The 18,264-nt window shown below is 42.4% G+C and overlaps 1 protein-coding gene across 1 annotated transcript in view; it reads right to left on the bottom strand.

The window, feature by feature from the left end:
* The window catches only part of bchs (WD repeat and FYVE domain containing 3 bchs), a 180,707-nt gene that overhangs the window by 141,068 nt on the left and 21,375 nt on the right, over positions 1-18,264 (bottom strand). Inside the window, exons 5-14 of the mRNA XM_084586055.1 lie at positions 17,121-17,313; positions 15,632-15,818; positions 14,711-14,877; positions 11,871-11,926; positions 11,391-11,537; positions 11,202-11,299; positions 10,295-10,470; positions 9,107-9,199; positions 7,847-8,040; positions 773-911 (exon numbers count right to left, since the gene is read on the bottom strand). Coding sequence (XP_084442181.1) covers positions 773-911; positions 7,847-8,040; positions 9,107-9,199; positions 10,295-10,470; positions 11,202-11,299; positions 11,391-11,537; positions 11,871-11,926; positions 14,711-14,877; positions 15,632-15,818; positions 17,121-17,313 — 1,450 coding nt within the window. The remainder of the gene's footprint in view (positions 1-772; positions 912-7,846; positions 8,041-9,106; positions 9,200-10,294; positions 10,471-11,201; positions 11,300-11,390; positions 11,538-11,870; positions 11,927-14,710; positions 14,878-15,631; positions 15,819-17,120; positions 17,314-18,264) is intronic.

The raw sequence follows: 18,264 nt of genomic DNA on the forward strand, positions 1-18,264 counted from the left end.
CCACAAGAACCTTGGAAAAAAGAAAGAATTGTGACAACGGTCACTAAATGCCTCCACTACCAAACAAAATGCCATCCAACAAGGGCTCTCCGCAACCAATTATTAAACAGTGGTTAATCGTCAGTCACATCATGCAAAAATGAGAGCCCCTACAGTCTTCTCTCCTACAGCTGACATCACTACACAAGGGAAAAGAAGCAACACTGCACACTATTCCATTCCACGCCTGAAGATTGTTCTCCCATGTTAAAACTCCTGTACTTCATTACATGCATGCCCCTGCTTTGCTCAGTTTCATTGCCTAGCTCAAATTTTACTACAAAAAGGAAGTTACACACATCACACTGAATATGCTTGACTGCAAAACCTAGTTGCCTGACAAAAACTAGAGTGTGAGCAGTATAAAACAATGCAAATGCAGATTTCTTCTCTGTTCCACGAAATTATTGTACAGGTGTTAGCTGACAAAAATAAGCCCAGTGAAATGTTCACTTCACATAGTACAGCATCATCCGGGCTCAAACACTTGCAAAAAAGAAAAAAAGAAAAACAAGGTCCAGAAAAACAAGGCACTACATCTCTTGCAACTGCTTTAACCTCTAAAGAAGAATCTCTGAGGCAAAGGTCCACCATCCTTGCCAAGTAGTAGCTGTGCATTTGGACCTTTTGGCAACAAAGTCCTAAACCTCAAAGTCATTTGATATGCCCATATGACTGAATATTAGAACACCAAGCACAAGAAAGTTTAACCCGACACCCAAGAGTAGCTCACCTGTGTTCCATGGCTCTCTTGGTGGGTCAGCCAGGCAACCTTCCATGGAGACAAGAACTGACATAACGTAGACAAAGCCACCCACTTTACGAAAAACAGTTCGGGTTCGGTGGCTTTCCCGAAGCACGAAAAGCAGTGACTGCAAATGAGGAAAAAAAAAAGAATGATCAATACTGAGATAGCCATTTTCAACCTATAGCAGCCATCAACCATCACAGAAGCTGACTGTGTGATGCCAGCTGCCAGCTCAAACTATCCGGTCAGTTTACATTATAAATTATGGGACCACAGAAATTCTATCAATTATCCGGGATTTCAAATTACTGGAATCAAATTACTGAAGTGTTACAATATGTAGTCAATGCAACTCCAATAATACTACCCTGAGAGTGCATTACTGATACAGGTATTCTCACAACTACATTCACTTACAAAAGTAAAGTGAAATACATACACAGGGTGTCCAAGCTAAGATGGACAAATACATAAATAGTTAAAAAAAAATAAGCCTGAGCATTCTTATTAATTGAAATAAAGTGAACTTTACTAGAAGCCATGTACAGTATGCACTGGTATTTTTTTTGTTCTGTCTACATAAATAATTGCTCAGAGTTTAATTAACTTTTTAATTGTGGCTTTAAATACAAAGGCATGAGAAGAAAAGTTGCAAAGAACCACAAAAATGGTGCAACCCAGATGTTTCTGACCATGCAGCCTTAGCATAGTCCTTTTAATTCTGCAAAAATGACAGACTACATAGTTTAAGAATTTACATGTCACAGAGGAATGAACCGCGACTTTGTAAAACTGTACCAAATTAACCCTTTCTGCGCTGCTCATGACAGAGCTTCATATTAATACTGGTTATCAGATAAACTTCAACAGTTGCTGACAGTGCGCTTTTTCAGCATGGCAGCTGTAGTTCTGGTGCTTATTTCTGAGCCAGCAGCGATTCAAAGCTCTGTTGTGGCCATCGCAGAAGGCACAAATCTGGCACAGCTTTGGCCAGTCCCCGATGACAGCACTGTAAATGTGGCGCATTTGTGCACACAAAGTGCACTGGTATGCTTTAATTTTTAAATTTTGTGGGATTTCATTTCTGCCAAATAAAAACAGCTATCTACGGTAAGGCTCCCTAAAAAGAAGAAACCTGGGTCAAATCATTTTTCGTGGTGCCCAAAAACTTTCCCCTTCAGTACTGAGTGTTTAGAGCGATATTTAAAAAGTTAATTATTTAGTATATTGACTAAGGATTCAAGCAGAGAGAACGAAAAAAAAAAAAAAAAGGAAAGAAACACGAGTGAGCACATTACAACAATAATAGCAACACTTATTTGATTTCAATTCGAAAGAATGCTCTCATGTGTTTTTTAAATCTTGGTCCATCTCAACTGGGACACCCTGTAATGAAGTAAAGGGGAATTTTTTATTTAATGTTTTTGTCACCAACAAAAAGCAACCAAAACATTACAATGTCATGTTAGCAATGAGTGGTTTTTTGAAGAAGCAAAAACAAAATTTAGGTATGCAGTAGCAGTTAAATGAAAGCCTTGTTTTTCAAAATTTTTTGTCATCTGCACAGCAGCTGTAACCCACATGACACATTGGAAAGTACCATATTTACACAACTGTAAGTTGACCCCGCTCCCCCCCCCCCCCCAGTTATCCCACGTCCGGAGAAAAAAAAAAGGGGGGGGGGGGGGGGGGGGGATCAGGACTAGTCATCCTTGCTGATGCTGCTGTGATCCCACAGTACATTGTCATCCAGCAAAATCCCACAGTGGGTAAACGATTGGACCACAATATCACATGGAACAGCCAAGTGTGGCCAAAAGCATCCTCATTTCCAAAGCAAGGACCTGGCCTTGTGGGACTAAGTCGCATGCCACAGGCAGGCACTGATTGTGTATTTCGGTTACATACGCCAAAACCTTGGCCTCCAGCTACGGCAAGCTTCCCAACTTCAGCCCACAGAAACCTCTCTACTTGCCATCACAGCCGAAAATTTTGCCTCGCTGCAGCCGCTAGTCCCACACCACCTATTCCGAAGTGTAAAACTTGGAACCCACTGCGCAGTTTGTTTGCTTCTTCAGTGTAAAGAATGATGGCCCTCTCGAACATTGCCATGAATGAGCATTGAATGCTTACTGAATACAGAGCATTCAGGACAATTAATGAAGCACAACAGAAAAACATGCCCAGCAATGGAGTTAAACGTGTCAAAACATGTGAGCAATGTCAGCTCTTCCAGCAACTATCGATTCCTCCCGAAAGTGCCACCATTCCAAGCATTGCCGCCGTGACTGAAACAGTGGTCCTTGAATAGCCGAATGCTATGAAACAGTTCTAGATCAAACATGAAATTGCAAGGACACCACGGCGTCCCTGATATCTTGTTTGTGCTACGCCCTTATTGGTGGCATCATGCTTTTGGAATGTAGGTAGGTAAGTTGAACCCCCCTCCTCCCTCCAAATTTGGATTTTCCAATTCTAGAAAATAGGTCGATAGTTTGACTTCAATCTTGTAAATACAGTATGCTGTGAGCAAGATTATGAGCAAAAATGTTACAGAAACTCTGCAATTTTTAATTATAGTTTTGACACAAGTGCACAGCTATGTCAAAGAAAAAATAAACAGATCAGAAGGTTTTCTGTCTGCTAAGACAGATGAACGGGCTTGTTTTACTATCATGTTTTCTGCCTGGGTCTATAGTTGGACACAGTGACTGGGTAACTGTGACTTTGCTACCAAAATGGCATTGCACTAAAACAAGCTGTGGCCCAAAGATACCACTTACTATTCCAAATTCTTACATTCCTCGAGTCCCAACCAAAAGAAAAATGAAACAAGAAAAAATCCTAGAACATTAGCAAACTTGTATAGTCAAATCTCATTGCTACAAACACAACATTAACAAATTTTTCTAATTAACAAACTTTTTAAAAATCTCATCTGACTTCCAAAGTTTTCAATGTAAAAATATTTCAAAACTACGAATTTCAATATAGCGCATATAGTCGAGCCCACTTAAAACAAATCTGATGGTCATGCTGAATTTGTTTGTTATATCTGAAGTTCGTAGTAAGTGGACTTCTCATATTGTAAGACGAAAATCCGAAATCAAGGACAGCATTTATTTCTTTAACCCTTTCCTGTCCGCGGAAAAAGTAGTGGTTTTTGGGTGGCGTCATCAAAAAAAATTTTTTTAGCAAAACTTCCTTGGTACAGGAGTGCACATTATCAAATTGTAGAGGAGGAAATTCTCTTCACAATGGTAGAAGTCACAATTAACATCTTTATTGCGTAAGTGATGAAAAAAAAAAAAAAAAAAACTACCAGAAAAAAAATTGTAGTTAAAATTAAGAACACACAAAAACACAAGTTTCTTCATACAAATAAAACACAAAAAAAATTTCAACATATAAATTAAAAAAAAAACAAGGTTCAATGCAACATTGCAGCAAATTCTGGCTTTCTGTGTACAGTATTTGCTGAGTAAGGAAAGATAACAGTAGTCGAGGCCGACTACGCTGAGGTCGGCCCCTGGCTGTCTTTTAGTGGAAAACACGACTCTGTGCGCTGGCGACGGCAAGTAATCCCACCCGAAAGATGTTGATACCCTGCAGGTAACAGTTGTGACCTTCATAACACTTCCAATCAGTGCGCAGCAAAAGAGGAATTTTCGGGGGGCGGAAGCGACACTTATCGGGGCGTGGTTGTTGACTTTCCGGTTCAGTTTGACACAGTTTCGCTGTTGGTGCTGAACTCTGAAGAGCTGAAGATATCATTGGAATCATCACTGCTGATGTTCGCGTCCAAAAATGAGCTCTCAGATGCGGCTATTTTCAGGGAAACGCACCATTTCCGAGCAGCAGCAGCAAGCTACGTCGACGCCATGATGTAAACAAGGAGTCCCGATCACCTGACTCCGGAGACCAGCTGCACGGGTGTGGCACGGCAGAAAAATTAAAACCCAATGCGAAATTAAAAGAAGGGTTATTCTATTTCCCACTGAATGCCACTATTTTTCAAGGAGTGCTTGGAAAGCAGAAAAATTCGAAAGCGGGAAAATAGCGGGTTATCGATGTGAATAGGTGCGGAAACAAAAGTGCTTAAAAAGTCTGTGACCTGCATCTGCTTTTTCAAAGCACATCCTATTACGGCGTTTTCTAGTCTGTCCAGAGCGGCCACATGCTCCTCTCCAAGGCCCTTGCTGGCCACAAACTGTTTCAGGGACGCGATGTAACTAACTGCTATTGAAGTGCTCACAGTAACTAGCGGCAAGTGATCATCCTCGATGTCTTCGTCGGAGTCTTCACCTTCAGTTGCTCGCACTTCACGCGCTATGGCTTCGTCAGTGCATGGCTCTGCTACCTCAGCGTCATCGTCCACGCCCACAAAGTCGTTTCAAGCAACATGAGGTACAGCTAGTTGCGCGTCAACGATGCGTTACCACAAATCCATTTGTGTAAGATCGCAAAACTGTTCGACAACCTCCTCCGTTGTTCCTGGGCCCATAAACCCCGCCTTATGGAAACCATTCGCGATGCTTTCCGACATTAGCTCAATCCAAGAGGCCTTAAACATTCCCAGTGTCAAAACAAAGAGATCCGAAATGGAGCAACGGCCCCTGGTCTTTCAGTTGCAATCAGCATCCACTGTATTATGCGCCGCCAATAAGAAACCTTGAGCACGTGAATGATGCGTCTAATGGCTGAATATTGCACGTCACATTCAGTGGCAAAAAGTAAGGCCACCACAGTCAGGGAAGGCTGCACGTGATGCACCGAGCAGTTGTCAAGCACAAGCAGGACCTTCCTGTTTTCTTCGTCATGTTACAGTCGAATTCAACCTGCCACTCGTCAAACAATTCGCGCGTCATCCAAGCCTTTCCGTTGAGTATGTACGAGTCCCAAAGCACTGCGGCTTGCGAGACTTCCCGATGACAAATGGCAGCTGCCTGTCACTGCCATCCATGTTCGTGCACAAAAGGACGCTCACATAAAGCTTACTGTGTTTTCCACCAGCACACATGTCTCCTTTAAAGGCATGGGTTTTTGACGGCAGCACCTGATGAAAGAGTGCAATTTCATCTGCATTGTACACATCTCGCTGAATGTAGTTTGCTGTCCTTCGAATGTTCCCAGAGAACCACGCATCGATGTCTTTGATGTTTGCTGAGGCTGCTTCAGGGTGAATTTCTTGACAGCGTGGTTGATTTTATTGATCCTCCGCGTTCGCTCTAACCCAGTTGTGCGGCTGCGTTTGTTTGCTTTATCTGAGACGCAGCGCCATTGCTGTAATACCTATTGTGACAGTAGCTCCACCCTTGTTCGTAATAATTGAGCGTTTATTATAACTGTGGCCTTTATAAGTGGGCTCGACTTAGAATAATGTACATAACCTAATTCTTCTCCTATAATCAAGGAACATCATATGAATTAGGCTAAAATTAACAGCGCCACAAAACTCGCATGCAATAGAAACCATAATTTCTGTGTATGCCGTGGGCTACAGCTATCCCCATCCCCATATCTAGTGCCAACACCTAGCGCCGCCACAAAGCTCTGGTTTAAAAGGCAGTAACCAGCAGGCCTAGCCACCTAACTTTTTATTTTTTTTCTCTCTGTGTTGTGTGAATGGCTGTATGTTGCTCGGTGATCGGTTGTTTGTGCCATTCGCACGTACAGTATGGAGGAATTTTGTTGCGGGTGATTTTATTGCTAAGTTCGTGCGAGATCTGACTATTAATGCAGCCGGCAATGGTGAGAAAAAGAAACTAAAGCAGTTTTCACGGCAGGAAGAAGTAACCATATTGCATGAAATTGACGCTGGGAAAAAGCAAATCAGCCTCTGCAGACAGCTTCGCATCTCCCCATCGACCGTCACGATCATTTTTAAAGACCGAGACAAGACTGCCAAATTTCATTAACCAGTGAAGATGAGGTCATATCGAACTGTGGTTTTCTGCGCATAGACAAAGTCCGCATTTTCATTGCTCGGTGCAGAGACGTAAACGATGAGATGTTACATGAAGTGGAAGGTGTACAGAATTTTTAATCAGTAGTGTGTGCTGCATGCGGCAGAAAAAAAGCTGATTTCAAATAAATCAACTTTGAAGTTAGTGCAACATTTTCATCTGCGATTTTGCTTGCCTGCACACATGTCCACTGCCAAGGTACGTCATTTACATACTTCGATTTAACCACTGGCTGATAATTGCAAGTTTTCCACTACAACAATATTTCAAAATAACAAACGATCCTAGGCGGTCTTCTGTGATTCGTTATGTCGAGATTTGACTGGAGTTAGCAGAGAGCAGTGACTGAGGCGGTGGGAACAGCACAACTGGGCATTTAAACTTTCGCAGTCACAAGCCCACAGTCAAATAGAGCTGTAGCGGCCAACATTCTTAGATATAGACAGATGGAAAACTGTGCTGGCGCGCCACGCTGCGAAGTGGGCCCAAACAATCGCTAGTCCGGCGTGAGTTGATGGCAAAGCGACTGCAGCACCCCTCTCCCCCGCTGCGGTAGATGGGTGAGGCCATTGAGCTAATACACAGGTGGAAAGTTTAAAATACTACTAACCCTCTTCTTTCAGCAATGCAAAATAAAATAAAATTGTTTTTGTGTTTTTAACACACTTTTGAATGCATATGAAAGCCACCACGTCTAATGACGAGTCTGAAGCAGGGAGGTTGCAGACGCGGCTCAAGCGTGTCTTCTGCTACCTGCCTGCTTGAGATACGTCTGCAAATGCGGTTGCGTTTCATTCGTACAAAGATGTGTTTAAAAAACGCAAGCTCAATTTTATTTTCTGTTGCATTGCTGAAAGAAGAGGGTTAGTAGGATTTTAAACTTTCCGTATGTATATTAGCTCAATGGCCTCATCCATCTACCACAGCAGGGGAGAGGGGCACTACGATCGCTTTGCGATCAACTCACGCCGGACCAGCAAACAATTTTGGCCCACTTCGCACCGCGCAGTTTTCCAACTGTCTCTATCCAAGAATGTTGGTGGTGGCTTAGCGAAAGAAAAGCAGGGCCTACAAAACAGTGTCTGAAGCTAACCTTGAGGATGTGGTTCTTGAGGTCCAGAGCCAGGGGCGGCGCAGTGTGCATGAGCCCAAGCAGGGTGCCCATGTCGTCGTCACCCCCATTGCTCAACACCAGCTGCTGCACCACAGCCAGCGCCTGCTGCCGACACAGTCGATACGGCACCAGGTTGTGGGCACACCGTGCACCCCCACACTCCCGGAACACACCTGAGAGCAATATCAAAACACCAAAGTTATCGTTGGAGGCACACGAACACAACGGTGTACCTCTCCCACCCCCTCAACACCCACATCTTCAACCCAGCTACATGGAGGGCCTTTCAAACGCCTTCAGACCAAATGCTGACCCAACTGGTGACCATGTGCTGCTACACAAGGCTTATTAACAGCATTCGAGCTGATGGAACATGAAGAAGGCATCTGAAGAACTTTCAAAAGCCTTCCAAATGCAAGCATGTACTGTCTCACATGCAAGGGATCTGCAAAACAATGCTTGAAAAAAAAAAAAAAAAAAATGATTATGAGAACATATACAGTCGCCCAACCGTTTTTTCGGACTCAGCGGGACCTGGGAAATGGTCTGAATCATCGAATAGCCCAAAAAATCCGTAAAATCCGTGAACTTAAAAAAATTTCACTTTTCTGCGAAAAATCAGCTTTACAAATCACGAGTTTCGTCGCTCCCCATCTTTCATTTATACTTCAATAATAAGGAGTTATAGCATAGCACAATCCGCTATTGTGATCAGCTTCCGCACACTGCCCATGCGCACGCGCCAGCGCGATCCAATACGGCAGGCCCCACTGCCAGTGCGAATGCACTGACTGGTGTAGATGCGATAGACGTGCACGCCACCAGGAAGCATGCAACTTCTTTCATGGTCGTGTTTGCAGACCCCTACATGTCTGTCTGCGAACAACCACACATCTCTTCAGGTCACGTAGGTGGTGGTTAAATGATGCCCCAGAGGCATCTAGACGTGATTGCATGGACACAATGAAAATACATTGAAACGTTTACCTGTCACTTATGGTTTGGTTAAATTGCTTCTGTTCTGGCAATGTTACTTCCCTCCAGCCAATGGAAGTTTTACAGCCTAATGACATCCCTTCCCTCTAGCCAATAACCAAATTTTATGACTTAACACATCCTCCCTAAACAAGCCTTCTAATGCTACCTTAAAACCTCAAAATGTACTCAGTAGCAGCTGCTTCTCCAAAATTTGTGGTAATGCTGTGTCATCCATCCCAGATAAAAAATATGAGCACTCACTTGCATTGTTTGAATTGCCATTCAAGAGGACAGTGAGAGTCTCCATAACAAGTGAGCCCATCTGCTGCTGCTCATCAGGAATAGGAACCTTTGCTGAAATGTATAACAAACAAAAGGCACCCTGAAAAACGTACACAAGCACACAATGCACACGTGCAACACACGCATGCAAATCACTCCCAGTGAACCACACTATATACCATGCACCAAGCTATAAGTACCCATTACCTAGTACCAGCGCAACGAGGACTAACAGAAAGCTATTAAGTGATTAATTTTAATGCCATTCTTGCAGTGCTGACACAAGCGATTCACCTGAGAAATGCATACTCTAGCCCAAATTCCCAGAACTAGAAAGCATTCAATGTTGTCCTCCTATATCAAGTGGCAAATGATCCAGTAATAATTTTCAGGAAGATCAGGCACCTCTACTGCATTTTCACTGTGAATGGCAGCATTTTACTCACACTTCGGAGACATTTTCAGCTCATGTACAGACATGCGAGTTCATGGCTATTTTTGTGCTAGTCAACTGAGAACCACAGAAATTTCCCCTTGCCCTTTCCAAGTTAGCATTAGGTTAAACTTTTATACGGACCTTTTTCAATGAGAGCAATTGTTATCCACATAACTGTAAACAAGGGGTTTGAGTCTACAAAATAAGTTTACTGCTATTACTAGTACTTAATTCCTGCTCCATTATTTAATGCCTGGCAGGTGTTACAGATGTGGTAGCTTATGCTCATGATGGGTAAAAACAAAATTTATTCGTAATAATTTTTATTACTCACGTTCGCTTCACAGTGATATATTTTATACTTGCACACCTCCAACAAATATGCTTTTTTTCTGGACATGTTTCGCAAAGTATTTTATATTTGCACACCTCCAATAAATATGCCTTTTTCTGAACATGTTTCGCAAAGTACTTTATTTGCAATTTACCTTGGCAGTATTTGAAGAATATTTTATTCGACTTACAATCAGTTTTTAATATATTTGAATTCATTTTGCACTCAAAATCTTGTTATTCACACAGCTCCATGAATCGCCCTAACTGGCAATGCAGCCACCCAGTGCCCAAAACTTTTATACCAACACAGAAGCCTGCTGGCTGCTATAAGCCAGGCATTTTCGAGAGCAAAGAACAGCACTGTGCCAGATCAACTGGGATGCCACAGCCCTTACCAACAGGTTCTGCTGCACCATCAGGAAAGGCCTCCTTGAGCACAGTTGCATAGCGATGCAGGCACGTGACTAGCACTTCCAGCAGCCCTACTTCACGATACACATCCTTGAAAACAGTATTGTGCTGCAAAATGTTGGCCAGTGTGTGCAGGCATATAATAGAGCAAAAAATCGAGCTGCAAGAAGAGTAGGACCTCAATTAGACAGGAAATACACCACCACAAGACAGCCACGAGTTACTGCAAAGTTCTGTCCATAGCATCTGCATCACTCTAGCTGGTGAGCCATGGAACACATACCAACCTAAGGACAACACAAGAAAGAGCTCTACAGTTACACCTGCCATGGTGGTGCGGTGGTTCAGGATTTGGCTATGATATTTTTTGACAATGTCCTTGAAGTCTAAATCATCTAAGATGCCATGAGCAAACAAGAGGAGAGGAGATTAAGGACCTTGTTAAGGTAGCATTTCCGTACAGCTGCCTTTTCCCATCTACAACCACAATCCCCGTCGCAAACACAATTTATTGAGATATTCGACATCTATGAGCACTATGGTGGTGAGCACTCTAAAGGTAAGATTACGGTTAACTTAACGGCACGCAGCTTCAAAAGTGGAAAAGGAGCGATCTACTACTGTAGCTCAATTGGTAGAGCGTGGCATGTGACGTGCATGACGTCGTCGGTTTACCTCCCTATGATACCATATTTTTGTTTCTCCTCCCCCAACAATGTATCCCGTATCTAAAATGACTGCTTCACTAGCGCTTTTCTTGTGTGTAACTGCAGCAACTACAGAAAGCCATATTTATCTAAGCTTTCACTCGATTTAAACTTCCCTGCCTTCTTTTCTATACGATAAGTCGGCATGTAATCCATACCATTAGGACTGTTTAATATTTAGTACCTGTTGGTTTTCAGAAGAATGCTCAGGCTGATTAGCTCTTTGCAAGGAACAAATTTCAGATCCATGACAATAAACTCCAGCAGCTTGAAGAACTTTTCCTGAAATGCAGAGCAGAAGAATCAGTTAGGAACAGTACACAAGACACAGTCCTCAAGAAGGAGCGCAGGAATTTTCCATTTAGGAACAAACCTGAATTTCAGGAGTTTTCAGATGAATCTTCTCTGAAAAGTGGGACAGGGGATGGCTGGACTCAAGAATAAAATAATTAGCTTTGTCCGAATGGTATATGGTGCTAATGGCATCAAGGAGTAGAGATGACAAATGAACTGTCTGAGCCTGTGGAACACAAAAAAGAAATGTCCCATTCAAACATGCAGTCAACCATCTTCAACAGGTATAAAAATCAGTTATGAAGTTCACCATGAACTCTAAATTCTTTGATTTGAAATTCACTCAAAGCAAACTGCTTGCAGAGCAACTGCGGTATCCATTCACTTCTCCCAGCTTTTAACAGCTTTTAACACAGTCAGTAGTACATTCAGAAATTCATACTTCATAGTTTAACATTAACAAACTTCTTTACTGGCTTGGTATAAATGTTAAGCATGTTTGTGCAACCATTTTGTTTTATATGAATTCTTCTTAGTAGGACGGCATGACAACACTTGCCTTAGGAAAAACAGTCTGAAGCACTTGGAATGCTTGAATATTCCTGACACTTGTGCCTGAAACAGCGTAAGTCATTTATATCACATTGTCAATAAGTTCTGCAAGAAGTTACATGCAATGAATTATAATGTGAGCAAAAGAAAAAATCAAGAAACTTCTGTGGTTATGCCACCGATACACAGTTCCAACATACTGTGGGGAAAGGGCAACAGTGGGAAAAAAATGGCGTAATCAAGTGTCTGACGTTCCCTCCTCATTCAGTGCTTTGGGCCCATCCTGACACCCAAGTTGCCGTATCTTAGGAATCCCCTTAGTTTCACAGAGACTGACAAAGCAAAAAAGCCTCAGACATACAAAAATTGATCCCGAGAAAAAAAAACGTTCACTGGATGATTACTATATGCAGTAATGTGAAATCTCAGCACAGCAGTAGAGATGTCTGGACCACGGGCACACGGAAAACAGTGCCAGACAGTGGAGGCACTTGGCCTCAGCTCTGGCGACAGCCAGCAAGTTCCGTGGCAGCCACAAATGATGGAGCTGACGCATATTTCCAAACCCACCACTCTCCCCATGCCCTCCTCATTCCGTTTTCCTCTATGTGCTATCCAGTCTTGCCGCACCCTTCTCCTCCACTTTCTTCCTTACACTCTCTTCGCTATCATTAAGCCCTCCTCCTTTGCCGTAATCCTCATGCTCTCTTCCCTATCTTCCTACTTTAAGTCTCTGCTTTGTTCCTTATTCCCTCTACTGTTTACACCATCACTTCCACCAACACTCATGCCAAGAATGAATGTACTAAGGGCTGCCCTCTAAAGAGAGCTTAAAAAGAAAAACTATTTTTTAACTCACTTCACACAAGTCATAGCCAACATCATACGAAATATGCAACTGACCAGGTTGCACCACATAAGAGCTGCATAACCCCCCCTTTGTTATAAAATAAGAATGGGACTTTTTAGTATTGATACAAAAAAAAAAAAAATAGCCCACCAATTCATAATGCGGCTTCAACTGCACAGGGTCAGTATATTCTTAGTATGCAAGGCATGGCTAACACCCAGAAATGTGGCGCAACAAACACAAACATCAACTAGCCCCTCAAGCTGTTATTTTAAGGCATGGCTAGTTGTGTTCTGGGTACGAGCTACACTTGGCCACAGTGCAATAACTATACGGTGGGGGTATTCTTGGACAACCAGCATGTGTGATTTGAAGTCTTTGTGCCCTACCTTACATGCTTCTGCAGACTGGCAGGCCCCATCTTCTCGCTGCCTGCTGTTCAAGCAGTGTTTGTTCACTATTATCGCCTGTTTAGAGCACTTAGTCGTTTAAGTAGGCTAACGAACTGTTTGTACAACAGTGACATGAAACTGTGCATGGGTGCCCGAAAAAATATCATGCTCCGGCTATCACAATGACTGAGTGGCAGTTCCATAAGTGTCATCAACACGCAAACCATGCGTTGCCCTGCCTACTCACTCCATCTAGCGTAGACCCCCCCCCCCCCCCTTTCCCCACCCACCCACCCACCCACCTACCCATTCACTCATTCACCCCCCCCCCCCCCCACACACACAAACAAACAAACAAAATGTTGATCTAGCCCTTACAAGTAGGCCTGTGCGAATATTCAATAATTTTGAAAATTCGGTCGAACAGTTCGGTATTCAATATTTGGCTCAATCCAAGTATTTTGTATTTGAAATCCAAAAGCAATTCCTATCAAGTGAATAAAGTCTGTGGAACATCTGCATCACATGGTTTCGGTTTAACATGCCTCCTCTGGGATGTACCGCAGTGCACGTGCAACCAAGGTCCGACTCCATAGATACTTCCTAGACGTATGCACAGAGCACCTGCACACATGTGCATATGATGGAGCCGGTCTACACATGCATGCAGCAGCAGATGCGAGCGCGGTGTCCAGATCTGCACCTACCAGGTGTTCGCACCAGCACTACATCTGCCATGCATGTGCTGTACACCAGTTGGAAGACACCGGGCTCCCCTGACTTCCGCAGGACGAGTCAGAGCTGACTGCAGCTGCCGCAGCCGCTCTTCCCCATGTAAAATTAGCTATTTAAGTGCGATGGCATGAGCTAGAGAGGGAGCTAGCACAAGGCCCATGGAGGTGGGTGCTTGCTTCTAATGCCTGACACACGGCAGAGTTGGATGCGAGAGCATGGCGCGTACATCTAGTGGGTGTCAGTGGAGTCACCGCTTGAAAATAAGCAGCCATGCAAGAAGAAAGACTAACCAGCCAAGAAGACGCACACAGGAAAGAACAGATGCCTCTTTCTTTCTGCGTCTGTTTTTTCCAGTGTGTGTCTTCTTGGCTGGTTAGTCTTTCTTCATGCAATGCACCAACTAGCCCAACAAAGTGTCTTACAGTCATGCAACCACACATTTAATTAAAACTAGCAGTTGGAGATCCTACAAATACTGTCGCCACTGCAAGTAGGCTGACTTCCCCAATTTAAAAGACCATTTCTGCAAAAGGTCAACACAACTTCAATGAATTGACACGCTTTTTCTTTTTCGTTTCTCCCTTGTATGCTGAGAAAATATCCTTAAGGCAAATGGGGGCTTCAAAACTCTATATGGTGTAAGGGAGGCTCAACCTTATATTGACACCCTCAAAAGGAAAGGTCAATAGAAGATTTAAGTCAAAAACTAAAACTCAATAAAAGGCTGTCATTATAATAGCCACTTTATGATAAACATGACATAACTGCAAATTATTAAGCCATTTTAGACTTAATATTTTTTTTTTTGTAAGTTTGCTTCTGGTACACACACACATATATGCATAACAAAAGGAAATCGGAGCTACAAACCTTTCCCAGATGGTTGTGGTAACGTAAACCCAGGAATTTGAAAGAGTGAACCAGTGCTAGCTTGGCTAGGCTTCAGCTCATAATATCCACACGTTGTTAGAGATGTCATTAGCACAGCAAGATTTCTTAGAGCTTCGCAAGCTTCCTGGGAGCTATTTTGCTCCAGTCTGAAAATTAGAAATGTCTTCTGTTATGATCATTCATTTCAACAGTGTACTCTCAATAAATTTTTTTGTATTTTTGTACTATGATTTACCAGCTAGTCCAGACCCCCACTTTACCAAACTTTTGTGTATCAAGTTAAAAGGTGGCATTAGTTACACACTAAATGAACTCACGGTATGCCTAGAAATACACACTGCGAGAGCATTTTTTTCAGGTTATCTAAAAGGTATATGACATAACTGAATTCAATACAATCGATTTCCGATCATTTAAACTCAACAAGGAGCAAAAATGTGTTTTAATTATGTACAGTTCAAAATAAGGAGAAAAGCTTTTAATACAGTTGTTGACAGGACCAAAATTAGTTTAAATAACCTGAATGATTTCAGCATGTCTGAATTATTTGGAGCCCACCATACAAGCCACACTGCAACTGCTGGGAAGAACTGAACTGCTTGCAGTGAAGGTATCAATATTACAGGCTTCAATATAAATCCCTGAAGCAAGCATGCATAAAAGCCTTGCAGGAAATGCAAGCAGCCTTTTAAATCTACTGTAGTTTTTGTGCCCTTATTATATTGATGATACTTTTACCACTTTACTCAGTTGAAAAGTCAGACACTTAAATTTCTAAAGCATATCCCAAGAGAGCCCTTGTTAAAATTTTTTGCTTTCATCTCACTACCATGTAAACACAGCAAAAAATATGATTCTAGTTGAGCCCGTGCAAATCTCTAGCACAATCTATGTGCTTACCTCAGCAGAAACTCTGAAAGGAACACATATCCCTGGCAAGAGCGGAAGTCATCAAGCAGCAGCTGTGAGACTTCACTTGAGTCCTTCAGGAAACAAAAAATGGTGACAAACATCTCTACGACTTCTAGTGGGGACAGTTCCTGCACCCTTTGCACATTTTCTACGCACAGAGCCACACAACCTTTGCCTGCAAAGAAACAAAAAAAAAAAAAAAGTTAAGCGCTAGCCACACATTATAGTAAGTATCCAAAACAATTGCTGAACAGCAGTGTCTTATTTCAGGCATTTCCGCTGATGAAAAGACACGGAAAAGAAAGTCAAGACAGGACACACGTTCTGACGTAGCGTTCATGTGTGCTGTACTTCTTCTCCTGTCCGTGTCTTTTATTCCTAATTAAATTGTCCAGAATGAACAACCTACTAGGTCTATTAAGAGCACTACCAGCAGAAGTGTGAAGCTGAGGAGTGTTGTCTTGGCAACATCAATGTCCTGAACTAGGACAACTTGGTCTCACACAAGACTGAAAGGTTAGGACAGCAACATTTTCAAGGTAACTGCAAAATGCAGTTTCCGAAACTAACTTAGAATGAATACTCACTTTAGATATACAAGATGTTTTACATTACTCTATACAAATTTCTCTTTCAAAAGTAGTAAAAGATACACAATTGCGACCTCCTAAGGTGGATTGTATGGAAAGGTGGATATTATAAATGTTGCATAATTTAGCAATTATTAACTGAGATTAATTATTCCATTTTATTATTCTAGATTTTAAGGGGTAATATTACACTGCGTATTTTAAGGCCATAAATACATATTAACACCGAGTCCCCTTTTTAAATTTTCTTAATCAGCAATGTGGCTCAAAGTATCAGACGTCAAGAATACGACAGTTCACCGAGTTGGCTTTCATGTATTGCACATTTATAAAATGGCATTGCTGAACATGGTATTGTTGGCAAAAACACCTGAACTTCATCAAATACACATATGGCACATCTGTATTTGATGCCTAAAAAATGCAAATGACACCATTTTACAACTGTACAATGTGTGAAAGTTGACTCAACAAGCTTTCAGATACATATTTTTGACATCTGATATTCCAAGCCACATTGTCGAATAAGAAAACATAAAAGGAGGGCTCACCCCCGATGTTGACAGCCCTCAATTTCAAGATTTAATACAGCTCCTTCAAATAAAATATCAAAAGTTATATGGTTCATTTTAGTTTATCATATAATAATTAGGCTCTACAACGAACAGAATATCCCCCTTGCCAAACAACCCGCCTGCAGAGAGTGCACCGAAGTATCTCTCATAGTTTGAGAAACACAAATGTGTATCGAATAATTTGAAACACCCTGCACAGGCAAAAACTGAATCCAATACTGTTTCGTATCTGCTGGTTTATTTCTAGCAACATTTTCTGGTTTATTTCAGGCAACCTCCCACGGGGAGCTGACACAATGCAAGGCCACTCACTATGGATGTAATTGACAACAGGAGCGGTGAGACCATGCCGAGACAGAGTCATGAGCACTTCTGAGGCACTCTTGCGCCACACATTGTTATACGGAGGACACCAGGTGGTAATGGCACTAAAAAGCAGAGTCAGGTCATCTTTTCGTGCCAACTCTTCCGCAGGGGCTGGGTGGCTGCAAAGTCGCACAAGGACCTGCACAGGACAGCAGAGAAAACATACTTAATGCAACTGCTACATGGCTAAAGACAACTAATTAAAATGAAAACTTATTTTGAGCAAACGAGGCAGTAATAATAAAAAGAAAAATCTGAAAAAAAAATATATATATATATGCACTGAAAAGCTCAGAGCCAGCACTTGCCCTATTAGTGGAATGCATTTTTAAGCTCCAAAATCTACAATTGTTCAATGTTCCAGTTTGGCTAATGGTGTAGTACAAAGCAGGTGCGGCTAATATAGGTGATGACCAATTTTTCGAACTCAATCGGACCCTCAAACTAGGCCAAAAAATGCGCAAAATTCAAAACAATCACAATGCTTTGAAAACTGGCTTGAAAAAACACAAATTTCACTCTTCCCCTTGTCCTGCTTGCTAGCCGCCAGAGTCATGCTTTTGTGATGTCCACGCTGCATCTGTCCACATCACAACTTACGCCACTGATACCAATAAACATATGAAACCGTTACGCATCACACTATGAACCATGCCATCAGTTAATGCGCCACAATGCCCACCTGTCGTCACCCGTCATACAATGTGCACTGTGCGAGGCAAGGACAGCATCCGTTTCCCTGGGTAACGATGTGGTTACGTTCACAATAAATAGTGAGCCCTGTACACTGTCCCCGCCCCCCCCTCACCCCTACCCAACACCTCCCTCCATCCCATGGAGAGTGTGTTGTTCAGGCCACCGCAGAAGGTGCTGTGCTGCCATTGATGAGACTGCGAGCCCAGGCTGCATGATTTTTAGTCACTCTTGTTTGTAGGCCTTCTCTAGCAGAACGAACAGCATGCCATTAACTCAAGTGGGAAAAACTGGGTATAAAAACTGTGAAGCTCACCCATCCTACTCAATCCATTTGAATTCAAGATCGCAGCTTCCACAGCAGTGAAGACTATGCTTGTTGTAAAGTTGATATTTA

This window comes from Amblyomma maculatum, unplaced genomic scaffold (assembly GCF_055883805.1).
Source record: "Amblyomma maculatum isolate TAMU_Amacu unplaced genomic scaffold, ASM5588380v1 scaffold_13, whole genome shotgun sequence".
Lineage (NCBI taxonomy): Eukaryota > Metazoa > Arthropoda > Arachnida > Ixodida > Ixodidae > Amblyomma > Amblyomma maculatum.